This window comes from Gouania willdenowi, chromosome 10 (assembly GCF_900634775.1).
Source record: "Gouania willdenowi chromosome 10, fGouWil2.1, whole genome shotgun sequence".
Classification (NCBI taxonomy): Eukaryota; Metazoa; Chordata; class Actinopteri; order Blenniiformes; family Gobiesocidae; genus Gouania; species Gouania willdenowi.
The window spans coordinates 17,195,414-17,221,946 of record NC_041053.1 but is presented as its reverse complement, the minus strand read 5'-3'; the positions used below and the strand labels follow the sequence as shown (position 1 = coordinate 17,221,946).

The window sequence follows — 26,533 nt, the reverse complement described above, 5'->3', positions numbered from 1 at the left end:
TAATAGTAAGGGTTACTTTAACATTTTTCTTTAGTTGAAAAGAATAGTGACAATGCTCTGCTTTTCTTTGAATTAGAGGAAAATACAGTAGAAGGATTTGGTATTTCTCTCAGGATAAAGAGAGAACATGATATTAACTCCTTGGCCGAGGGAGTAACATTGCAGTGGTAACTTACACAAATAGATCAAATTGTTAGCAGATCATCAAACCTTAAGAAGCATCGCAAAAGTCATGTGTTTGATGATCTCTTTATTCCACACTTGCAGCTCTATGCACAACTTAAACCAACGCTAGTAGGGAACTAATTACACTAAACCCTGCTATATAATACCTGCTGTTTTAGTGGAATGGCAGCAATGAAGCATAACAGTTTACGCTCAGTGTAGTGTAATGAAACCAATGTCTGGTTTACGAATCATTTATATCACATTACATCAGAGTTTTATCTCTGTAAGGGCCATTACAGCCTAGCGATATATACAGCAAGGTTGAATCACACAAGTCAAAGAGTAATAACACACTTTAGGCAGAAAGAAGGATGTTACTCACCATCCTGTGCTGTTGTTCTGGTTGAGTCCAAATGAGCTTTAGTTCCTGGATCTCCATATCTGCCAGGTTCAGCCACTCGCTCTGAATGATGAGAGCAGAAAATCACGAGTTATTACTATTTTCATGTTTGTTTATAAAGTAAAGTAAAGCATGTCAAGACAACCCAGAACAACCAAGGGATTGAGCAATGGTTGTCATCAGAGGTGTGAAGAGGATATATCCTTCTCAAGTAGAAGTAACTGTTACTTGATTGAAATTGTACTCAAGTACAAGTCATACATAAAATACTCAAGTGCAAGTTAAAAAAAAAATAATAATAATCTTGCCACGGTCCCCTTGCATACTGTTAACATCTCATGTATAAACTTAAAAAGGAAGAGACCAAATCTTGCACAATTTGAACTTAATTTATTTTCCACAAGGACATCTGTATAAAATAAAAGGTTCGTCAAAATGGACAACATCAATGAATTGAATTCAAAATGATAAAAGATTCTCAGGAAAGTTTAGCAACATTTATGAACTCTAAAACTGACAAAATAACCAGCATTCAATGCTGTTTTGGCACAGTGCTTCACGTATAATCTGGTTGGTTGGCTATGATGTGAGGCATTTGATTATTGTCTGGTCATGTCATTTTTTGTAGTTTTACAATTTCACAATATCATTTTACAACAAAAAATAAAATTTTACTCAAACGCTTTCGTGTAGAATTCTAACAAATGACTTTACTTCTTTTAATACCTACTTAAGTACAAGTAAAATTACTGATTTAGAAAGGTACTCAAAATAGTAAAAGTACCCATACAAGCAACTAAATTACAGTAACGTGAGTACTTGTAATCCGTTACTTATACCTCTGCTCATTATACGGTCTATGACATTGAACTACAGATAAATTGAACATATATATTTGGGAAAAAGAAACACCCTTTCAGATAAGGTAGTGCTGTGGAATGCGAAATTACATTAGATTCCAACTCCAAAGGAAAACAAACACAACCATAAAGCTCACACAGGAAATGCCTCAGGGTTTTATGGATAAATCACCATGAAAGTCCATATGAAGGCCTCACAAGAAAGGATAGTTCTTTACCTCCCTCAATGCATTGCTAAATCTGTCAAGCTGGCAAAGAAGAAGAAGAGGAAGAAGCAGAGTGCTTGAACACTGAGCTACAGAGAGTTTGTCATGTCTCCCTGTAGGCGCCAACTAAAACACCTGCTGATTATTCATTTCCTCAGCTCATCCATTGCCTGTATTTACATGACATATTTCACTTTTGGATGAAGACAGAATTTATAATCATCAGAGCTTTAAAAAAAGTGTGTGAAGTATAAAAGTTGGTCCGGTACGACTTTTTCTTTTGCCAGATGTTTCCTGGTTAATCAAGGACAATCTTGTCTCTCTACAGGCAATCTCTTTCAAGTGCCCTTTGAGAGCTTTTTGTCTGTAAACTCTTGCCGCTTTGAGACTCTCCAATGCAGCAGTCAATTTTGCCTGCTGACATTTAGCCTGAGGAGTGTCAGGTAAACTGACATATTGGGTCTCTTTTTCCTAACGGCCAGCAGGGGGAGACACCGAACCCAAGGCAGGATATAAATACATGGTCATGTCTTTTAAATCAAACCTATAAATTAATAGGTGCCGATCTATTGTGAATAAATATTGTGAATCATTAGCTGGTTTCCATTACAATTTTTTGCAAAATAAAAGCAATGTTTCTAAATGGTGACAAAGTATAATTGCGCTTTGAATGTGTTTCCATTGAAGGTTGTTTTGGGGAGGAGCCTCGTAACTCCCGTGAAATCTCATCCCGCGAGACTTCTCTGCAGGAAGGCGGACGCTCCAAACCTCCTTATAACACTCTGTATTCCTTTGCTGTTTCACGTCTAATGTGGCAGAAATCATTTTTAAGTAAAATGCAAAGAAATGTCCCGGTCTCCCCTTCTTCAAGTACCACATCATGTTATCTCGGAGAGAAGTGGTCATGTGACCAGGTACCTCAAGTCATGTGACCATGTTCATCACGTTTTGTGACATGTATTTGCGGGAAAAGTGTTTCCTCCTCTTGAAAGTGTAAACATTTTTCTCTCGAAATTCAGGTATTTCCATTACCAGTTTTTATTGTGCCATTTTAGCTCTTGTGCATTTCCATGGGTAATGGAAACACAGCTACTGTTAAGGTTTTTTGATCAAATTGTAAAGTTTGGAAATCCTGGTAAACGCATTAAAAGCTTTAACAACCAAATGGTGCACCGACTCCTAGCAGTCCATGGACCAGTGGTTGGAGACCAGTGGTGCAAAGGGTTGAATCAGGGGATCTAACAGGAGCCTGCTATGATTGTAGAGACAGTCTGCTACAGTTTATGGAAGCTCTATTGACTTCAGAGCAAAGAATTGAAGCACAAACACATTCTTTTCTAAGCATTGTTGTGTGAATCTCTCCTGTACAACAAATTGTTCAGCATCATTCACATGATGTGATCAATTGTTCTACAAATCGTTTGAGCTTTGGATGAGCAGGGCACGAGGGTTTTTCAAGGTTCATTCAAGGTTGAGTCTTTGAAATTCTAGCATTTATTATTGAAATTATTGTGTTCTGAATTACAGAAAATAAATTTGAGACTTCAATGTTTTATTATAAATCTGTTCGTTATCTATGCATGCATCCATCCATTTTCAGACCCACTTATTCCTGTTTTGTCAAGGTCGTGGGAGTCTGCCGGTGCCAATCTCTGGCTCTCATTGGGCGCTGGGCAGGGGTCCATCGCAGGTCATCTATACAATGTTTATTCAAATGGAATTTCATTTGCACCAGATTTCTTTAAATTACATTAAAAAAAGCTAAATTATAACTTTATATATAGCAAAACTACTAATCAGACCATCCAGGAATTTGTGATGTTGTGATCGCAACTATTAATGCAAATTCAGCCAATCCCTGCAAATTCTGCACGACCCTGCAATTCTGTCCAATCACCCCAACATTTTTGCAATTTTAACCAATCTGACTAAAGATTCCGGTCGATTTGGCGGCAAATCGTGGCTGAAGTCCGTCCGCCTTGTATAAGCCACATTAACATCCAAAGCCGGCAGCCACCATCAGCCGCCGGGAGTCCCCCGATGTGAGCGGAATCACCATTTAGTCTGGTTACAGACTGTCGCAACAGCCAAACTGACTCTTCCAAGCAAAATAGCGTAAAACGTGTCTCACGAACGCAACAGTTTAATGATCTCCTGCTGCTCTAGAAGGACTTTTAAAGACAATAATCTGATTAAACCTCTACTATTATATATGATCTTTGATAGAGCTTCATTATAAGTATCATCTAAAATGGTAGCAGTGGCCAATATTATTGGTGCTTCCGCTGCCTGGTGGTATCTCCAGGCACAAATTCAAATTGCTGAACACATTAGACTCTTCTGCAGCAAAGGTGTTTGTAGCAAAAGTCACGAGTGCATTGAGTAGATTCTCACAGGAAAAGAACCATTTATTTATTTTAGGATTTTTTGTTTTTGTTTCAAAAACTTAAACAAACTGGTTCTCTCCAATATTTTCTGCATTGGAAATCTTTAAAGTGTGATGGAAATAATCCATATCTTGTTAAGTTATTGTGACTCTGAGCTCTTTTCTGTATTGTTATGAAACAATTCAAAGGCCATCAGGTTTTTTGGCAAATTGACCAGTTTGGGCAAAGTTCTAGAAAATAATAAAGCCTCAAAATGTCACAACTTTTGCCACATTTAAAAAAAAAAAAAAAAAAAAACTGCCGCAAAATCAGGCATTTTAGGCCACAACAATCAGAGAAATTGGCCCAGTTATCCTGGAGGGACTGACTAATGAATAATGCATACATTTGATATTAAAGGTGCAGTCTGCAACTCTTATAAAAGTGACTTTTTGTCATATTCACTATGTAAGGACAACTTTACATCAAACTAGTAGTTTGTGTGAAAAAAACAGGCTCATTGAGTCCTCCCTGCTGCTCCTGCAGCCTTTGGCAGATAGGCAGAATGCACCGCGCCCGAGCAAAAAGAACCAATCAGAGCCAGGATTGTGTTTGATGGAGTCTGACAGCTGGTGCTCACAGGCCCCGCCCCTTTCCCGGGCTGGAGCACCGTCTTTTTTTTATAGTGTATGGTCTGGAGGAGTAGAAGATGGAATTGGTGACTTTTCTGCTTGAAAGGTAATTACTGCTGCTTGATTTACATGATGTTTGATTTGTAATTGTTACACTAGAACTCTGTGGTGCATGTGTTGTTTGTGTGTGCGCAGCAGCCTCCGTTTGGGCTGCTGTAAGTGACACTGTGTTGTTGCTACTGCTGAGGTGTGTGCACATTGAGAGAGAGAACCGCTGCAGTAATATGCTTTTAACAGAGCATGTTATATTACTGTGATGTTGCTATCGGACTAACGTTAGCTTGTTAGCTCCTCTGAGGAAGGGACTTTGGAAGGGAGGGGGAGAGAGGGATCTGAGAGTCACGGACAGCACCTTTAAGTATAAACATTTATGATTTTTTTTAAAACTGACTGACAAATCTAAAAATGCATTAAAACAAAAATGTCTTTAAGTGAGTCATTATGGTATTATTATTTTTTGCCAGACAACGGACCAACCAACCAACCAACCAACCAACCAACCAACCAACGGATCAACCAAGCAGCAGACTATCTGACCAATCAACCAACCAACAACCCTCTGCGATGGAGATGCCTTTGAAACTCCTATCTTAAATATATGTCAAAAATATGTATTTCTAATTTCACACTTCACAACAAAATATTAGAATGAAGGACTTTTTTTCCTGACAATTCAGATTTCATTTTGGATCTTGATAAAAAAACTTCCGCATTTTCTCCTCTTTAATAGAGTTTCTTGACTAACTTTCTGACTACCAGACTGATCGGATTGCCTCCATCTGTTCAATAAATATTCAACTCAATGTGACTGTGTGTAGTTGTTTACTCTGTTTCCCAGCAGGGAAGAAATCATAGACCCCTTTCAATGTGGACAAACATGAGACACGTGACTGACATAAGCGAGCACACTTGGTGCAGAAACCATGTTGTTTACACATGTGACGCTTGAAAATTTTAAAAATGGCAATCAATGAACCGCTGTTCAGGCTCGAAAATAGTTCAAAGTATGTAGAAAGCTTGTCACCTGAGGACACAGCCACTTATTTAAGGAAACTCACTTTAAGCACAGGTGAACGATTGAGGGACCCATGCAGCATTCCTGAAAATGAGTGGTCATCTGATGTGCACTCCTGGCCCGATGTTCAATGGTCAGACATTTATACATATCTGATAGAAAAACCCAGTGTATATACAAATAAAAAACCTAAAAGCATTAAGTCTCTAGATGCTTATAACTACTTGAATTGAACACGCAGGTAGGATGGCTGCTGTACTCCTGTTAATGAAGGTTTCCGTGTATTTCCGCGTATCCTGATCAGTTTCAACGGATGAGTTTCCATCGCTACATTAAGCCCCCCCCCCCCCGTGCACAATCGCCTCAGCAGCGATTACGTTGACACAATCGCTTATAAACAAACGTAACGTGGTTCTTTGGCAACTTTATGCTGTTTATTTCTACCATAAACCAGCTGATTTTCACTTTGAGATTTTTTTCAGTGCTCTCTCTCTGTCCGTGTGTGTGTGTGTGTCCGATAACAAAAGTCTTGTCTGTTCTTTAGAAAAGGGTGCCTGTCAGCTGGTACAATGTGAAATTTAAGGCCTGGATTGTTGGTACTCTTATGTGTGCAATCAACAACGCATCACAATGGTGTTGTGTTGTTTTTATACGAAAACAAAAGTGTTTCAATTGCGTGCCGATGCTAGTACAATGCAGTTCTCCAGTTGTTTTGCACCGAGCACCAAATTTAGTATGGATACATGACAAGAAATTAGTCTATAGATTATCACCTCTGTGTGTGTGCATCATGCGTTTGCTTAGTTAATTGTATGGTTGAAACCACTCTAGAGTGTGTGCGTGTATGTGTGTGTGTGTGTGTGTGTGTGTGCGTGCGTGCGATGTTTCTGCTGCTGATCCGATTTGTGTGCTTACACTCAGCACAGCGAGAGCTCTCCCCTCTGACGAAGCGAGATAAGGGCAGAGCTGAGAGTCAGGAATATTGAGACCATTTTTATGATGTTGCCCACAAACCATTAAAGTCAGAGTGGTAAATAATGTTAGACGAATCATGGGAAATGAAATGCCGATTTTTGCTCTGTCTCACACAAGTTTTCATACAAAGATCTCGGTTGTTTGTTGTCTAATCTGTCTCCTTTCTCATGGTTTCTTTCTAATGCTTTTAGCTCCTCTGTGGCACAGATCAAAGCCAGTTATAAGAAAAAGCAAATACGCAAAGACAGAGTTTCGGAAGAATAAAGATGAACGGATGAAAAATGAAAGAAGACTGACAGCACATATTAAGAAAGGCTAGTTGAATTGAAAAACAAAAAAAAAAAAAAACAGCTGATGAAATACAAAAGAAAGATGAATACAAGTGGGGAAAAAACCCGTCATGTCTAATCAGGCTGATTGGTGATTTGGAAGCTCCAGTTTTTTTAAAGCCTTTGTTTGTCACTGATCCAGGCGAACCAGAGTGCAACACAAATGACTACTGGCAGAAAAGCTCCCTCGCAACTAGTTATTATGTATTCTAATGAAGACAAAAAGAATCGGTAAAAACCTGAACATTGTGAATTCTACATTGTTTTTTCTCTCTCTAAATGACATCATGTGCATTCATCTCTTGGATGTCGTGTAACTTTCCTGTACCGCTACTGACCAGCTGGTGTTTTTAATTCTACCCTTCCCTCCCATCTCTGGAAAAGGCACGGCCATCATCAGCTCACACATGTGCAGTGTATGCAATAGGTGTTGAAATTCATTGTTTCTACGATACATCTTAATGTAGAGATGTAGCATAATCGATATTGCGTCCTTATTTTGTGTTGGTGGTCGGACAATAAATTGAGTCCAGTACATGATGGAGGGAGCCAAAAAGGAAGAAAATGATTGAAATCACATTTGTGTCTTAAAAGCAGATATCTGGACACGATTAGGACTTTATTAACTGAACGGGAGAACCTTGCGCTTCACTTCCTGTTACCGACGCTGCAGCCTCTGTTTTAGCTGATTCATGTTAATGTAACCAGTTTGAAAATATATATTTGTTTTATATTTGAAATATCACCAAATCCTAATTAATATTGTTTGTATATGGTTAAGAGGTGTTTTATTGCTGTTATTTATGTATAAATGTTGTTTTCAAGCTAAAGTGTTAATTCTTGTAGTGTCACTTTAAGAGGCTTCAGGCCTTGTACCGTCGTCCTCACACTGAGCTGAGAGGAGGTTTTGAACAATTATTTTGGATTTAGAATGATATACACTGTTTTATTCATGTACAAATGTTAGTCTTTAGGTCATGAACATGCAGTTAAAGTGTCAGTTGAATTTAAACTTTGTAAATTGAGTTTTTGTAAGTTTTCAGGAGCACATTTCCACGTGTTAGCTTACGGGTTCTTGTTAATCTGCTAACAGGAGCTTGAGGCCTGTGTGCTGTGTGTGGAAGGAACTGCATGTTACAGAGCCTTTTGTGTTTTTCGGTTCATTTGTACAGGTATGTGTGTATTAAGTAGAGGTGGGAACCTCTGGGTACCTCACGATACGATACGCGATACAAAGCTCACGATAATGATTATCTCACGATATGACGATACTGTGATTATCAATTATATTGGTCAGAAATCAATCTACGATAATCTATGACAACAAGAAAAAGAAAAGATTAAGTGAAAAAACAACATTTTTATTATATATCTCATAGTGTCCTTTAAATAGACACTATTTTAGTGCAACATTTCTGTAAATAAGTGTCAACATACCAATGTTAATGAATAAGTATCTCCAATAGTGCTTTATGTAAACAATAAATAGGGTTTTTCTTACCAGTGACACCATTACAGTGCAATATTCCAGTAAACAATATATTGGTTCCTTCAACAAACAGAGACACAATTTCTGTGAATATCTACCTGCACATTTTAGTGAAAAAGCAGAAAAGGTTTTGAAAATAATCAAATAAATAAATTAAAAAAAATCGATACTTAGCGCAAGCATATCAATAATCGATTGTGTGAAAAAATATCGTGATATATCGCCGTATTGAGATATCGTCACACTGCTAGTATTAAGTTCATTTTAATGTCTGGTATGGTGTTCACACTGGTAGCATTAAGCATGTAAAATAGATTATATTATGAAATACAATGACTGTTTTTTTTCACATTCTTATTTAAAGGTATTTCTTTTTGTGATACTAAAGTTTGTATTTGTTATATCTAATGTATAGTCAGTCTGCGCAACGCTGAGCTGAGAGGAGGAGCTTGAGGCCTGTGTGCTGTGTATGGAAGAGACTGCATGTTACAGAGCCTTATGTGTTTTTTTGTTTATTTGTGCAAACTACTTCATCACTCTGCCAGATTAAAAGAGCAACAAGCGGCTAATCGTGGTCCCAACACAACGCAGAATTATAAGGATGTGCATCCAACTTAATGACTGAGCACACCCGTTACATTAATCACGGACTTCTGTCACATGAGCAAAGATTGACAGAGTTTACCACACATCCTGTGAACAAGAGCCTCTCATGAGTTTCAGAGATGATCTAGCAGAGCGACTGTTTCATATGATCACACTCAGTGTGATGTTTGTTAGATTCATGAAGCATCCTGTTGGAGAACAGAGGATGAAGCAGCAGCTACTGCACAGTGATAGGAAGGGCTTTATCATAAAGCTGCTCAATGAAAACTGTATTCAGTACATTAGAGGTTACACTGGATCACACCAATGATATGTGCAGTTAATTGAATTTATTGTTAAGGCATTAAAGCTGCAGTATGTAAATCCATAATCACCTTTGAGCATATTGTAATCAAAAGTGTTCTGAGTGGACAGTGGACCTTTTGGCTCTGTATTTAGACTTTAGAAAGACAGGAATGTGACACAAGACTTCAGCCAATCAAGAGTGCTCCATGAGCTGTTTTGGGCATTACTATTGGCTGATCGACTAAAGTCAGTGCGTGCTCAATAGGGATGTGAATCTTTAGGTGTCTCACGATTCAATTCCGATTCGATTCAAAATCGATTCTCGTTTTAGCTGATTCTCGATTCAAACACTTCTTGATTTAAAAATGAATACCATGCATAGTGTGTTAGGGCAAATTATGACATCGAAACAATATAGTTTGTGTAAGATACAATGATGTAATCACACAAAGGCAAAATTAAGACAAAAGGTTACATTTATTCATGCAAAACAAATAAAAACACTAACACACACACAACTTGTGCTGTCTATGTAATACATTGTAAGTCGGGGTCGCTGTTGTTGCCTGTTGAGACCGTGTCATAGACTGTAAAGGTCTCGGTGAGTTTGTGTGTTTTGACCTAACACTGTTGCTGTAGTAGTCGGAAGTCGCCATCTTGAAAGCCCATGGCCTTCTAGTCTCTACTAAGTTCTTGTATTTCCGGCTTGAAAAAAACATATGCTTCTGAGTATGTTTAAGTGTATGGTTTAATAACACTCCTAAGACTGTGTTTGTGAAAGTTAAGCATGTGTTATATAAATCACCGCCGATACGGTAAATGTTAGCATGAGCATATACATGGGTTTTCCCGTAGATGTTAGCATGAAGCTAGCAGACATTTTGTTTATTTCTATTTTCTATTTATGAGAACACTAATATGTATTTGTATGTTCTGTTTACAGTGTTTCCTGAGTAAGGACTCTAAGTGGATCTTCTGAATCAGAGTTTTTCTTGAAAAAAAAAAAAAAATAAATAAAAATCGATTTTTGAAGTTTATGAATCGATTCAGAATTGTGGATGATTTTTCCCCACCTCTATTGCTCAAGTACCATAGTAAAAGTACCAATGGCAGACGTTCTAGCAGAAGTCTATATCGCAGCGTAAAGGAAAGCAGTTACACGGCAAAGCAAATGGAAAAAGACTGGCGTGGAGAAGCAACAGTCTAAAGGCACAAACATACTTGGGAGGAACAGACTCACAGAGGTCCCTCTGACTTGGTATGTGGGGCGGACTGCACGCAGTCTGCTTTGAGTATGCCCCACATACCAAGTCCTATAGAGAGTGATAACAGATGGGATAAATTGCGTGTAAACCAAAGAGAATCATATCCAAGGTGCAGAGAACATGTACAATTCATTTGCAGTCTGGATGTAGAGTTTCTGTCTGCTCTAATTAAATAGGCTTGTTGCAGCAGACGAGGAGCTGTGAGCCACTAACTGACCTCACAGCAGTGAGTGATACATGCTTTCATGTCTCTAAAACACCAGAAAACTCTCCAATAACACAAGATGATGTCCCTACATTTGTCAATTGTCTCTTTTTAGAAATAAGTCACTAAGAGCTCCACAGTTGTGTGCGTTCACATTGATACCGTTAAGGAACAATAAGTTTCGTTCAAGTAGGAAAGAGGGGAGCGTGGTTTTTCTCATGATTCTACATACTGCAGCTTTAAATGTTTGGTAACAGTTAAAGGTGCAGTCTGCAACTCTTATAAAAGTGACTTTTTGTCATATTTACTAAAGCTGTCATTATGTAAGAACAGCCTTTCCTGGGGCTGTAGTGCCATATTTTTTTACAGTGTATGGTCTGGAGGAGATGAAGATGGAATTAGGGACTTTTCTGCTTGAAAGGCAATTACTGCTGCTTGATTTACATAATGTTTGATTTGTAATTTTTACACTATAACTCTGTAATGCCTGTGTTGTTCGTGTGCGTGCAGCAGCCTTCGTTTTGGCTGCTGTAAGTGACACTGTGTTGTTGCTGCTGCTGCTGATGTGTGTGCACATTGAGAGAGAGAGAAGCACTGCAGTAATATGCTTTTAACAGAGCATGTTATATTACTGTGATATTGCTGTCGGACTAACGTTAGCTTGTTAGCTCCTCTGAGGGAGGGACTTTGGAAAGTTTGGAGGAAGGGCAAGAGAACAGCGGGGAGGGAGGGGGAGAGAGGGATCTGAGAGTCGCAAACTGCACCTTTAAATATATTATTTTATGAAAAACGACACTACAATGTACAGTATATAAACTACTGAGAGGTTTGATGTAATGTTAGCATTTACTCTTGTAAATACTTCTTGTTATCTGCTGTGTTCAGACTCAATCCATTCCTTCGAGGCGGCATCCGTACGGGCGGCATGCGCAACTTTGTGTTCCTGTTAATTAGTTATTATGAAAAACAATTTATGAATCGTTATCAAATCGCAATTACTAATTACCAATATATTGGAACACTTCTATTCCGTATGTCTCTGAACAGTGAGCACCAACACCAGCCCTCCCTCCCTCACTCACTCACTCACTCACTCACTAGTTAAAATTCAACAAGATGCCAAACACAAACGGCACACTTGTGTTGACTTTCTGTGCCTGCCCGGCTCAATACCATAGTCGTAGTCAAAGAGCTAACTCCATCAGTTAAACGAGTGATGAAAGCACTGAGATAACAATGGGTGCATAGGAAATTAGTATTTCTCTTTAGTAATATCACAAAGTCACTGTGTTTCAGCATCGAGCAGCTGTGTCAGCGCTGTCTTTGCTTACACACACGGCTCTCTTTGTCTCTCTTACACATGTGGTGACATGGTCCCACACTACGGAATTTGCTGACACACGTTGTCCCTAATAAGAGAAAAAGCCAAAATAAGCACATGTTGATATTGAGCAGCTTCTTAATAAAAGTGCATTCAACCCAGAATAATATTTCTGGTTAGACTTCATTGAGTAATATTGTGTATTGCCATTTTAAGAAAAAAATATTGAGATGTTGAATTTTGGTCCATATTGCTCGTTCGTACCTTGACAAGGACAATATATTATTGTATTAATGCCACAATGGGGACATTTCTGGGTCATACTATTCCTTTGTGACAGGTTATTGTCATGTTAAAATTGTAATCTTACAGTTTAAAGAAGTCATTGCCTTGCAATGTTAAACGTACAGAAATCTGATCAGAGAGATGTAAAAAGGGGTTTGTTGGCTAACGGCTTCATTGGCAGTAAGTTAATGGCTGTCTTCCAGTTCACAACTATTGGACAACTCTCTCTTTTTTGGCTCTATGGCAGTTTTGGTGACTTTTAATGGACTTTGAAACCATGAAAATGTGATGCGAGTGCATCAGATGTCTGTGTAATTCACCCACATGGCAGGCTGGCCTGTCTGGGACCAAAGCCAGTGTCACCCACACAACCTTCACCTTCACTGTGTGATTTCAACATTAGTACAAGGCACACAGAGGGCTAACCGGTGCATCATCCGTCGCTGCTACATTGAGAGCTCAACAATATGTAGCTATGGCAAGAATCTAATACGCCATTTGATACGGACTGTCTAATATATGACCGTGACTGGTGAAGATAAATGGGATTGTGACAATATAAGTGCTGCTTAGGGTTTCTATAACCTCCACATGGACTTATTACTTAAATCCTTCTTAGGTTTGTAAAGTGTCTGCTATTTATAATGCAATGAAGACCAAGAACCTGCCGAACCTCCACGCAAAAACGTGACAGGTGCAAATGTGAGTTTCACTCCGGCACTTGAAAACCATTTACTTTACGCCCCTCAACAACGTGCTGTGTCGACTACAAGAGAGTTGGCGATTAAGATACTAAGGCAGGCGACACTGGAATTAAGTGTGTGTTCACCCGGGCCCAATAAACAAAACAAGCTCCTCCACACACACAGAGAGATACACTAACAGCTCACGCCAACTCGCTTTCAGAGCCAGTAGACGTGGGAAGAAGACCCGACCCAACCACTCCGTAGGTTTTCACCTATGCGCACAAATTTTTTTTTTAATGTTAATGTTGTGTATTGTGTTTTGATCTGTTTTTGTATATATCACCTCGTGGTGGTTTTTCCTTTGTCTTTTTTTAAAAAAAATTAACAATTAAAAACACCACAAAACAGTCACATATTTACAAGTGTACAATTAAAACAATTATCAAATGTCGTATGGTCGGTTTACATTCTGTTGTAAAGAATGCAAGTGAATGAAGTCACATAGTCTACAAGCATGCGTTGAAAGGGTCTTAAAGGATCAGGTCCGTGAAAGGATCGGGCACTGACATGAGCACTTACAAAAAGATTTAACATGACAATGACGTCATTGCAGACGTTACAGCTGATCTCACTCAATGCATAAAATGCGAAGTATCAGCCAATCCGATATGGCGGATCAGATTGGCGGAAAAGCATGTTTACATTTCCAACGTTAACGTCAGCAAAAGTGTTAGATAATGTGAACATACACATAGTTCTATATTTATAGTCAATATTATTGGTTCATCACAATGCAGTAACTATTATAGAAATGATTTGCTTTTTATAAATACAACAACTATCAAAACCAACATGTATTAAAATCATCAAATAATTATCAACAACTAATTATGTTGAAAACCAAAGGGGAAAACATGCTTTTGTCTTTTGTTCACTCACAATATTCGCAAACATTGCTTTCTGATCATCATTCCCAATGATTAACCCATCAGGTAACAACAAATTAAACCATTCAGAGAATCAATGATTGGACCCTGTGTTGCAGTTTGATGTGAGATGGTGAGCAGCTTGGCCAGACCGTACAAAATCTCTGTTATGTTTAGTAAATTAAAAATTTCAAAGCCGTGGGCGCTTTGAAAGGCTGTCATTTAAAGGATATCACTATTTTTTTTGTCACCAATAGAGTTCATTTCAAACCTCGATATTCCAGCACTGGCGTTTCTAAGCAAAACAAGCACAACAAATAACTTAAAATAGCATCATGTTGATTTCCTATTATTTGATTTATTTCACTTGACATTTTGCTTGACTGTTGTGTCTCAGAGCTACATATTTGTTTCATGCTGTTGTCTTAGAACGAGCTGTTGCCAGTTTTATATTTGAAACCTAGTTTTACCTTCTTAAAATGTGTATGTCTTTATGCTAATGTGGTAGATTTTTCTACATTACTTCTTCTTCCAAGTACTTTAGTCGGTCTCAGGTGACCTGATGGGTGGAAGATGGAAATACAATAGTCATAAAAAGACAGAAAGGAAAAAAAAACAAGGTAATGGCAAAACTTCTTTTGATGTTTGCATGCTGGGGAGTATAACGCCCTGAGCTTTTATTTTTCTTTAACTGCTCCACTGAGGTTTCTCGGGGGCTGTTTGATATCCTGGTGTTAGAATATTGTGCTGCTATGGGGTACTATACATCTGAAGTTGGAAAATAATTAAAGTTTGCTTTCAATCTGCTTTTTAAGCAAGATATGTTGCATGAGTTACTTATAATCAAAAGCAATAAAATATTTACACTTGGACAAAAGAAAAAAAAAAGCCCTAACTGTAGCCCTTCACGTGCTACAGTTTGGTAACGGTTGGTCATTGGTTGGACAAAGCAGCCAGATAGCCTCTGTATTATCTACCTAAGTGTTTCAAAGTATACAACCATCAGTTTATTGTTTTCTGATACAATACATACGTACATACATACAGATTCTCCCCGGCTAAAGCCGTCTCACTCACTGCGAATAAGAGTAAAATAATTCCCCTGCTGTGTGCTACTACTTTGAAGTTAATCACTGCCCTGTGGGAAAAAGCACAGCTGAACACCATTTTTTCCTGACTACCATAGGTACCTATCCACTGTCAATGAACAAACGCTCATGGTAGTTTGGCCTGACTCATAACTGAGGCTTGAAGGTGAGTAGTGAGCATGAGTGGCCATGCTGAGCAGTGGGTGAGTCCACCCACTGCTCAGCATGTGCACTCATGGCAAGTGCCAGTTTGACGTCAGCACAAGTGACAATTGGCCTTTAAAGTTTGAGAAAGAAAATTGGGTCATCAGTCACACTTAAAAATGGATTTCTAATATGATATAATAAATGATTTGATTAGTGCTTGGAGGCTAAAACATATTTCATAGGGGTTAATAATTGTATGTTTGCCTGTGTTGATGTAGACAGATTCATGATCACTGCACAGAATGTGAGAAAACGAACAGTTTTCACTGACAGGGTAACACAAGGTATCTCTGTGGTTGTAGCAGTTTCAGCCTCCCTATTGTCTCCGCCTGCAAACCTTTCTGATTGCTCTGCATACACAGCCTTTCCCTAAATGCTCTGCATCCCCAATGTTGTAAAAAAAAAACTATTGTTTGCCAATAAACTTAAAGCAGCACAACATGTGAGCGCACATCTGTGGTGTGAGATGTTACTAACGTCTGTAGAGAAGAGTGTCAAGATAAATGTAAGTGTTCCTTGAGAAGCTCTGTTCAGGTTTCTGCTTCATTGTCGTATCATGTCATAATTTCACATCCGTCCCATTTTCCTCTTCTCCAGGTTTCTCAGCGCTTGCTTTATTTTGTTACTTTGTCATTTTGCATCTTTAGGAAGAAGCTGGATAAGTATATCTGGAATATCTCTCCGTTAGCGGGCTTCACTTAACAAAACATTCTCCATCACAGAGAAACTGTACTACAAAGCAGGTAATCAACATGTTATCTTAAGCCAGGTGATTTCAGCCTCACTACATGTGCGCTCCCATAAAAGGGGTGGAGATTGCAGCGTCAGACTAATCACAAAGACGGAGACATCACAATTGAGGAATAATTCTTGTAAAATATGAAGAATTTAAACCCATAATTTGGACCAAAATCAACACGATTGCTGGAAGGAAGGAATGAATGCTGGCAGAGAATTGATGACTGTTCATGTGTATATTTGTGAGATTATACATTATCAATCGATCGTAGAATAAATGGACACACTGATCAGTTTCACTTTATTAAGATACAGACCTTGTCTGTGGCTTTGATGCTGTCCATTCAACGATGGATTCCGTTTTCATTGGTCGTTTACGTGATTCCGTCTGCGATTCCGTTAACGTGGATTTAATAGGGCCCTATATACTCCTGCCTTTGGCCTCCTCTCCCTGCATCTGGGTCCTTCTACTGCTACTAACCCGTGACACAATTCAGGCCTCAGACACCACTGACTGTACGTCTACAACATTTGCTCTTTCTCCGAGGACAAAAGGAAAAGGCTTTAAAAAGACAGAGTGGAATGGGAAAAGGAATATCTTTGGTATTAAATGTGTCCGCTGATCCCCACAAAGCTCAGTGTGCTTTCTGCATGAAGTAAACAGGATTATGTTAATATTAAAGATTTTTTTTAATATAAATTCATGGAAATATGTGTTCATCCACCAAATGTGTTGCAAGTGCACTTTAAATTACCATATCATTGTCAATATTTTCCAAATTGGAAGAAATTGAACAATTTTTGAAAGCTACAATTACTACTTTACAGCAAATATGATCATTCATCATTACAGTAATTCGACACACGTATGCGAGGGAAACCTTTGAAGCAGCGTTTGTCAGCACAGAGGAAAACACAAGAAAAGAGTGAATGGTCGGATTTGATAAAACTTTTTTTTTTAAGTAGAATACAACTTTTTTTTTTAAACCATTTTCAAACCTTCCAGAGGTTAGCTGTTTACTTACTATACTGCATATTTCTACTACAACAGGACTTCTCAACTTGCGGGTTGGGGCCCCATTTTTAGCGGATTACCATAAAAAGCAAGAAAAACCTAAACCTTTTTCTCTCATTGTGACTTCTCTCTTCCTACCTCTGAATGCACATGTTCATTTTTTTTAAACTAATAATAAAGGTTGGGTTGCATATATTTCTTATATCAATTTTCTGAATTGCCCTTTTTGATTATTCATTTGATATTACTTTACTTTAATTTATTGATGGTATTTTGTCATAATTCCAGTAAAATGATTGCTGACTGATATAACGTTGTGACGTTTCCTACTTTCTGTCTCTCTGAGATATTCTATTTTATCTCAGCTAAAAACAGCTCCATATTTTTAATTTATTGGTATTTTTTTTTTTTTTTTCTCAGTTTGTCTCGTGTGTACGACTCATAAGGTGTTGTTAGCTGACAATCACTGTAAAATAAGACAGAGTAACTAAAACCCTGACTTTTTGAATGACTAGGCTGGAAATTTAAAAAAAATGCCTTTTAGACACACCCAGTCTATACTATAACATACCTAAAGAACAATCTATGCTATGCTAACTACCAACTATACCTCCCTGTTCACAATTCTCCCAATCCAACCTACTCACCACAGGTCGTAGAGTCAGACGGTGTTTTTTATAGGAGGGGCGGGGCCAACAGTGGTGGTTTTGGATGTAAGAAGCCACCAAAATGTCACAAACCACTATTCTAAGACAATAGCAAAATCTGATTATAATTTCTATGTGGTAAGGACGAAAAAATGTGTTTTCAGTGTAGAGAAAGGAAATCAAATACACACACAAACACCTCCTCACACTTACATCTTCACACAAACAGACCACATTTGGACTTGTGAATTCTAGCTGAATTCATTCATTAGATGTAACCAAGGTGAACATTAATCGTAGAATGATTTATCAAGAGAGTGGATTTTCCCCAACAACCTTTCAGCTGCTGATTAGTCTCCAAGGGCGACCAAGGGATTCATTAATCAGAGTGAATTCAGCATCTGGTGATTAATGCCACAAATTCTGTGGCTCTATTAAGTTTAAAATCAAGCTTTGTGTTGACAGCTTGATGCAATCATCCTTTCATCCATTTACCTGAAAGGCAAAAACTGAATGCATTAAAGCATTATTCATAAATACAGTATATTCCAAACTGGATGAAAATATGACAAAAATGTAAATCAGATTTTACATGGAAAACATATTATAGCACTGGGTTGATTCTTTGCTTCAATATCATGGGTTCACTATACATGTGTTCCTCCAGTTTTACAAGTGTATCATAATCATAATGTAATCATAATACTTACAAATGTGTGTCCAGTGTTGTGTGAATATCTTTCCATCCCAATGCTGTGAGTGACTGGCACTTATCAAGGGCGTAAACTCTATTCACTCTAACATAATGTAACACAATAGTGTTGAGAACGGTGTTTCTCAAATGGGGGTACGTGTACTCCTAGAGGTACGCGTCGAGGTACTTGAGAGAATGAGAAAGAAAAATTAACAAATGAAAGCAATAAAATACTGTATGGGGTTTTAATTTATAATGTTTATTTTTAGTTAAAAATGATAATCCTACTAAATATTACCAGCAACTCACCATCAAAATGACACCAAAAACACACACACACAAAAAAATATTGAATAATAAAAAAAACAGACAACAACAAAATACACAAAACGACACCAAAAACACACACACACTGAGAGAGAATATTTTAAATAATGCAAACAACACACAAAATAACAGTAAAATATACTGAATAATAAAAAGAACAGACAAACAACAACAAAACACACAAAATGAGACCAAAAGCACATATTAAAAATGATCTTGATTAGAACATGACCTGAAAATACAAGGGTCAGTCTTGGTCCTAGACCAAGATCACTATTAGGGGTGTTCCGATCCGATATCAATATTGGTCCGATATTAACCTGAAAACGAATTTCCAGATTTTCCCTATTTTTCCACGATTTTTTTATTTATTTATTTTTTTAATTCAATTGTAGAATACTGTAGATATTATGTTGAAGGGTAAAATGTTTGTAACCAATCTGTTAATAATAAATGGTTCAGTTTTCCTCATATCTACTGTTGCTGACTATTGTTCTCTGTTTGAGTGACATCACTTGATCAAGCCTTTTCCAACATTCCACACTACTTTTTTTTTTTTTTTAAAACAAAAAAAACATGTATGATTCATGCTGATATCGGATCAATATCGGTATCGGCTGATGTGCAAGGCTGCAATATCGGTATCATATCGGAAATGAAAAAGTTGTATCGGGATATCTAATCATTATGCTCTAAAGTTATTTTTCACAGAATTTTGAGCAAAATGTTCTGGTCGGACAAAGGGGGTTCATGGTTCAAAAGTTAGAGAAAAAGGGAACTTGAGCCAAAAAAGTTTAAGAACCACTGGTTTAGAAAATGAATCGCAATGGAAGATTTAAACAACTGTACGTTTGCCTTTTGACAACATTTGTTAAGTGTCAAAAAGGTACTTTTAAGGTCTATTTATTATTGATGGAGCCAGTGAAACTGCAGGATGGCATACTTGTTTTGTTAAGGGAGAGCACTCAGGTTTGCTGCATCATGAATCACTTTAAATCACATGACTCATACTAATGCTAAAACACACTGGAGTCACAGGCTGAGCTTAAAGTTTGGGCACTAATACCATGTCAACAGGATTAACTGATGGAGGGATTCAGGCGCACGGTACCAATAAAATATCCCTAAAGAGGGTCAAGGTGGTCGGATTGATTCTCATTACTTATGCGCTGCCTAATTGTGTTTCCGTTCATTTCTCCCAGCAGAGCCTTCCGTGTGGATGTAGTGATGGAGGGGATTTTTATAAAGTGCTCCCAGCAGTAAAGCTGTGAAAAATTAAGTGAATGCACGATTACCAACAAATCATGTTAGAGCTCCAAAATATTGCTGTCATAACATTTAAGTGGTATAAACATATTTAATGATTAAAAAGTTTAGGATTATAATAGTCAAATATATAGATAGCTATATAGGTATACTTTATTTATTGCTCCTTTCTTTATTCACATTTATGAAAAACAGCTGTTTTATTAGATACTTCCCCGCACCATGAAGGAGTTTCTCATGAATAGTGGACAGAGGAACAGCAAGTTAGATCCAATAAATTACACCTACATAGTGTAAATACATAACATTATTTCTTCTTTTACTCCAAAAAGAAAGAAAAAAAAGTCAGAATTGCCGCTTGAACTTATTTTTTCTGTTTGTTGACACTCCTGTGCATTGCATTGTGGGATGTAGAGTTGTGGAGACCAGTGCATAGAAGTATTTTTACTTCATTTTGATATCACAGGGAATAGTGGGAACAAATTACAATAGCAATGGTGTCACTGACACTGTTGCAATCATTGTCTGGCAAAAAAAGAGTAGAAATCATGGTATGAATAAATTAAAAAAACACTTTGATGCATCTTTTAACATGCAGGACTCCACATCCCACAATGCAATGCGAGAAAATCTGTACAAACAGTGGAGATGAAAACAAAAATTCAAATGGGAAATTCAACCATTTTCTATTTCTCTGTTTCAATCACCTTTGCACGGTGATGTAGGAATGTGATAGTGAAGAAGCTGGATTTACTCTGCATCCTGTACTACGACTGGTTAACTTCTTACCAGGTTAAATCACCATGGGAACTGAAGCTGAAAGGCTAACCTGGTTGGGATTAGGTTAAGTTGTGGATTGTGTTTTGTGAATGGCGGTTGTCAACGCTTCAATCTCCGCCCCTTTGATGTGAGCACATAAACGCTGGCTTAAGTTAACATGTTGATAACCAGCTTCGTAGTACAGCTGCTGTGGGATTGTGAATGCTTGTTTGAGTGAAGCCTACCAAATGATAGATATCCCAGATTTATTTATCCAGCTTCATAGTATAAGCCAGATGAGTGGAGTTCTTTCATGAATGTGTGTGCATAAATTTGACAAATTGGGAGATTTTAGCTTTTTGTCTCGAATATGCATTCATGATGTTAGTTTGTAAAGAAAGAATGAGTGGCAATGACATTTACTCTAAATAGATTTGCATGAACATTAACAAAGAATCAAAAGGATCTTTAAAAACATAGATTTGTTGTTCTGAATTAATAAAATAACTAATAATTATAATTCCAAAGACCCTACAGAGTCTCACAGATGAGAGCTGCACAGCTGTATAGACACATTGTAGATGTACTTAACATATGAATCAGACCTGGATTTTGGGAAGAAGAATCTTATAATCTCCTTAAATCTGTCTCCATGGTTAAAGGCATATATTAAAGCTTATCTTATGTTTTACTCAACTCCAAAAAAAAAAAAGAAAAGTAACTGAGTATCCATGAGGAGCTGGCCTACATAAAGCTGCTTATCAAGTGTTTCCCTGAAGAGCTAGAGCACCTATGCAAAACAAAACTGGCGTGGAATCAGAACAAACGAGAGAAATTTCATATCAACCATACACACACACACACACACACACACACACACGGACACGCACACACACAATGAGAGCGAGTTTCTGTTCGTATTGATTCAGTCACTGAGGGTTTGAGCTGCTCTATGAACTGCACTCTTGCATTTAACTGGTGATGTGATCAATTCTTCATTTTACATTTAGTAAAATTTGATAGGGTTTTTTCTTTTTCATTGTAAATTAATGTCAGCCCTTACACAACAGATTTCCCTCTGACAAATGGACTGACACGGGTGCACACAGAACACACACATTTATGATTGGATTTTGGCAGCAGCTCAATGAACAGCACAATAGGCTCATTTGGAAAATGCTGTGGAATGGCTGTAAAACTGAGTAAACAAAGGGTGAAGAATGTTTGATTTCAGCATGAAGCAGGGAAGTAAAGTCTCTGAAGCCTTAGTGGCGTTAAATCCTAAAGAGGTAGAAACAACATTTAAAGTTTCATACGGAGCAGAAATGTGAATGTGTTAAATTTAGGTCCTTTTTCTGTTTAAGGCAGTGAGTGCTGTAGTGTGCTGATGATATGACCAAACACACTCTACAGTTAGAGATAATATAAAGGCTGTTTGCAATGAAAGTTCATTTGTGGCACATTAGTGGGTGACATAAATAGCACAAAACAACCTGGAAATGCCTTTGTTCTCTTTTAATCACGGGCAAATATGATTTTTGTTTGTAAAAATCATTTTCACAAGTGAAACACTGAATGATAAGATAACCTTAATATCGAGTTGATTATTTAATTAGGGTATCATTTGACAACCAAACTGCACGGGTGTTAGTACTTTTAGAAAAAGTCACATCTACAATTCAACAGTATGCTAAATTAAAACAATGCAGCCACTAACACAACACGCTAACTACCGTACTGACACAAAAGGTGAAATATCTCCCCAAATATTCCCAGAGAAACCATACAACTCACCTTGGTCGAGGGACTTCGCAGGAGCCCAGCTTTTGAAATAGTCATCCTGTGAGGAAAATACAGAAAGTGGATAATATTAAACAGTACACTAAGCAGAAAATACTAATATATCAATTAATCCAGACATTAAACAGTTTATTTAATAGCTTACCCTCATTTATACATATTTATCTAGTTCATAAAGGCTAGAATGATTGATTGCAAGGCAAGTATTTTTCTATTACTGCAATAAAATTCCATGATTTCTAATGTTATACTCTCCTGAATACTCCTATTGATTTTTTTTCTAATTAAAGGAAAAATACGAAAGTTTAAGTGTTTTACAAGTTAAAATAGCATTATTAAAGTGTATTAAATTAACTAAAAGTAATTAAAATAGTACAATTAACAAAAGATTAATATGATTTAAAAAAATAAAAAAAAACAACACATCTAAAACTTTAAATTCTTTACTAATATCCTTGAGCATTATTAACATTCAATAAGAGTCTCAAACAGATTTTAAACTTTCAGCCTCTTCCTGAAATATTGATCTTTTAAACTTAACTCTGTGTAATCTCAGCGCAACCACTCAACAAAAGGTTCAAATATCTGACCCTGGAAGGTTCCCAGGTCTCAGACCTCACAGAAAGAAAATAAACAAGCAAGCTGACACACACACACGCACGCACTCACACACACAAACACACACACACACACACACACACACACACACACACACACACACACACACACACACACACACACACACACACACACACACACACACACACACACACACACACACACACACACACACACACACACACACACACACACACACACACACACACAGGAGTCAAGCTATAATATTCAGAGCGTGCTGTGTGGGACTCAGCGGGGGGTATGCGAGGTGTGTCAGTAACACTTTGTGAATCAACCAGAGTAAACTCGAAAGCAACATCTCCATTTTCAGTATTTTTCAGCAAAAGCCAAAGCAAAGGAAGAGGCATATATATATATATATATGTATATATATATATATATATATATATATATATATATATATAGAAAGAGAGAGCGAGAGCGAGAGCGAGAGAAATAAAAAGATGCTTGGCAGTGAGGACACAGCCCAAAGAGAAGAAACGACTGACCCATAACTAACCCATACATCTAACACCATTCTATGAATAACAACTACCAATAATACCTAATGTGTGTCCACTGCTTTCATTTACAATATCATGTTCTTATCAAATAAATATCATTCTAGCTGCCCAAAACGTAATGTAAAAATGTCAGATGAAATACTTTTTCACCAAAGACTTTTCATTCTGGGTAGTTTGTTACCTGAAACTACATCAGCCCCATGGCCTGATGATTTCTGTGTTTTTACCACATTTTGGAAAACCCCTGCTCCACCCAATCAACCAGGACCTAAAGAAGCAGCTAAAAAAAAAGCGCCTGAGCATTGTTGTTTGCCCCTGTGGCCAGTTTGGTGAGTTGCTAGTAGAAGAGTTATAAAACACTACTTTATTTACCACCCAGCAGTTGGTTTTAACCATAAAAGAGGCTGAACAGTTCATCCAATCAGACATCGACTCTGTGAACCCAGCTTAAAGCCCCCGTTCTTTTTAAAAGTACTGCTGATGAAGAAAATCTTCAAGTGTCAGCTGTTCCTCTAATAAAGCAGAATTAACCAAGCAATGGATTATTTACCTACACATAGAGAATGTGTGCTACACTAAGGTTGTTGTGGGACAGGTTTGTTTTACCATACAGATGTTGTGTTGTTGCTATAGTAATAATATGTAAGAAAATACAGCAGTGGGTCTGTGGGTTGAAACAGATAGTTATGGGAACATTTGACCATTCTGAGAAAAGTCCTGACAGTGGAAATTCTCCTGTAACAAGCCCATTGTTAGTTTGCCTTTGTTTTCAGTCTCTGGTCTAGTGGGTTTACAATTGTGTAAAGCTTGTTATTTGGACATGGGTTAGGACAGGGGTCTGCAACCTTTACTCTGCAAGGAGCCATTTTACCTCATCACACCTGGATTAAAGTCCTCCTGGAGCCAAAGACAATACAGATTTGATTTAATTTAATTTGATTTATATTGATCATGTCAATGGAAAATTAAAAACAGTTTAAAATAAAATTAAAAAAATAAATTGACATCAAGAAATAAAACAGTATCTTGCATCTTCAAATTCTTACACATCTCAGTTTACATGAACATTCTTTTTTTTTATTTGAAAAGCTACAAAAAGTAATCATGATCACGATCATCAATTAGCATGTGGTCAACACATGCTAATTGCTCATTTCTTGCCACACATAAAACATGCATATTTAACCTGTACATTGGTGGTTAAATTAATCTGTTCCCACACAATTAAAATCTATATTTTCTTCTAGAATAGTGTTTCTGTTGGTTTAGTTATTTTACCAGGGATTTAAAACTTAAGGTTAGCCACAGGTGTAGGAAAGTTGATGGTCTGTAGATGTTGCAGGAGATGAAGTATTTGTCATTAATCATTAATAGCCTCTATTTATTTCAATAGTTTTCTTTTAAAGCTGTAGGGAGCCATTACATAAGAGTCAAAGAGCCACATGAGGCCCCAGAGCCACAGGTTGCAGACTCCTGGGTTAGGAGATGGCATGGGGGGCATTTCCTCACTATTCAAAGAAGCAATACTGGATTCAACTACATACTTTGACTCATCAAATATTAGTATGTAGCTTAGCTGTAGCCTTCGTTGTCGAAGCCAGCTGATAAACAAACTTCGGTAACACTTTACTTGAAGGTTTATACACTACATAAGGCTGGTGTTACAATGTCATTATTATGACATTACACCTGTCATAAGTAAGCATAAATAAGGTGTCATGAAGGCTGTCATTCATTACCCTAACCCCTAACCCCACTAGAACCCTCCACCTAACCCATAAAATGCCAACATAGCTCCAAAAGTGTCATAATTTAGCAGCCTTCATGACACTGTATTCATGCTAATGACAGATAATGACAGCGTTATGTCAGCCTTACGTTTAAAACTTCAAGTCAGTGCTACTTGAAACTTCTCTACCATGTCTTCACTGCACTGCAAATAAACTTGATGAAATTTTGAAAAACTAGACCATACTTTGTCACATACAGTATGTACATGTACTACAAGAAATGTGTTCTTTGCTTTTAACACCTGGGGAGCAGTTAGGGTTAACGGTGGATTCAAACAAGTGCGTTCCCTTAACTATTAGGCTACCACTACCCCAAGTTGACCCTGAAAGGAATGATTCAGTCAAACTTAATAGTGCTTGAGTTCAATCAACTTTGACAGATATGAGCTTAAAGAGCTTAAGGTTTAAATTTCAGTATATATTCAGGCTTGCTGGCAAAATATTTGCTAACTGGAACCAGCGCTGTTTGACTAAAACCACAAGAAATATTTGTGTTGAACAAGTCTTTGATGAGAATAAATCAAAGAGTTCCTTCAGATTTTGCCAGAAACACTACAGCAGTCCTTTAATAACCTGCACGTTGCCATGCTGACCTGACCATCGCCACATCTGACCTGAATTCAAACACATCTGACTATCTGCTGCCTGACAAACAACCACCACACAAACACAACAACGCCGAAGGCAGAGCAACCTCTGCATTGTGTTTTGCATTAATGTAACCATGTTACAAGGACATTGGCTTTACTTACCTCTGCTTCCTTTTTAATGATTGCAGAGGAATGGAGGAGAAAAGGGAGAGAAGGAAAATAAAGGTCAGTGGTAATGAATTTTTTTGTTCTGTTGATCACCTAGTAATACAACCCTTCGCTTCACAATAAGAGTTCTGTGCCCAACGAGATATTTTGTATAAAATAGTCACACACAATACTCACTTTGTGTGTCTTTTTTTGGCAATCATTTGTGTAGTTTTTTGTATTC

General features: G+C 37.5%; 1 protein-coding gene across 2 annotated transcripts in view; it reads right to left on the bottom strand.

The window, feature by feature from the left end:
* spock1 (SPARC (osteonectin), cwcv and kazal like domains proteoglycan 1) overlaps positions 1 to 26,533 on the bottom strand; it is a 182,659-nt gene that overhangs the window by 67,586 nt on the left and 88,540 nt on the right. The window contains exons 3-5 of one of the 2 annotated variants that reach the window (XM_028460389.1): positions 26,305 to 26,313; positions 22,615 to 22,660; positions 551 to 631 (exon numbers count right to left, since the gene is read on the bottom strand). In XM_028460389.1, the coding sequence (XP_028316190.1) occupies positions 551 to 631; positions 22,615 to 22,660; positions 26,305 to 26,313 (136 nt within the window). The remainder of the gene's footprint in view (positions 1 to 550; positions 632 to 22,614; positions 22,661 to 26,304; positions 26,314 to 26,533) is intronic. The other variant, XM_028460390.1, reaches the window with a different exon arrangement.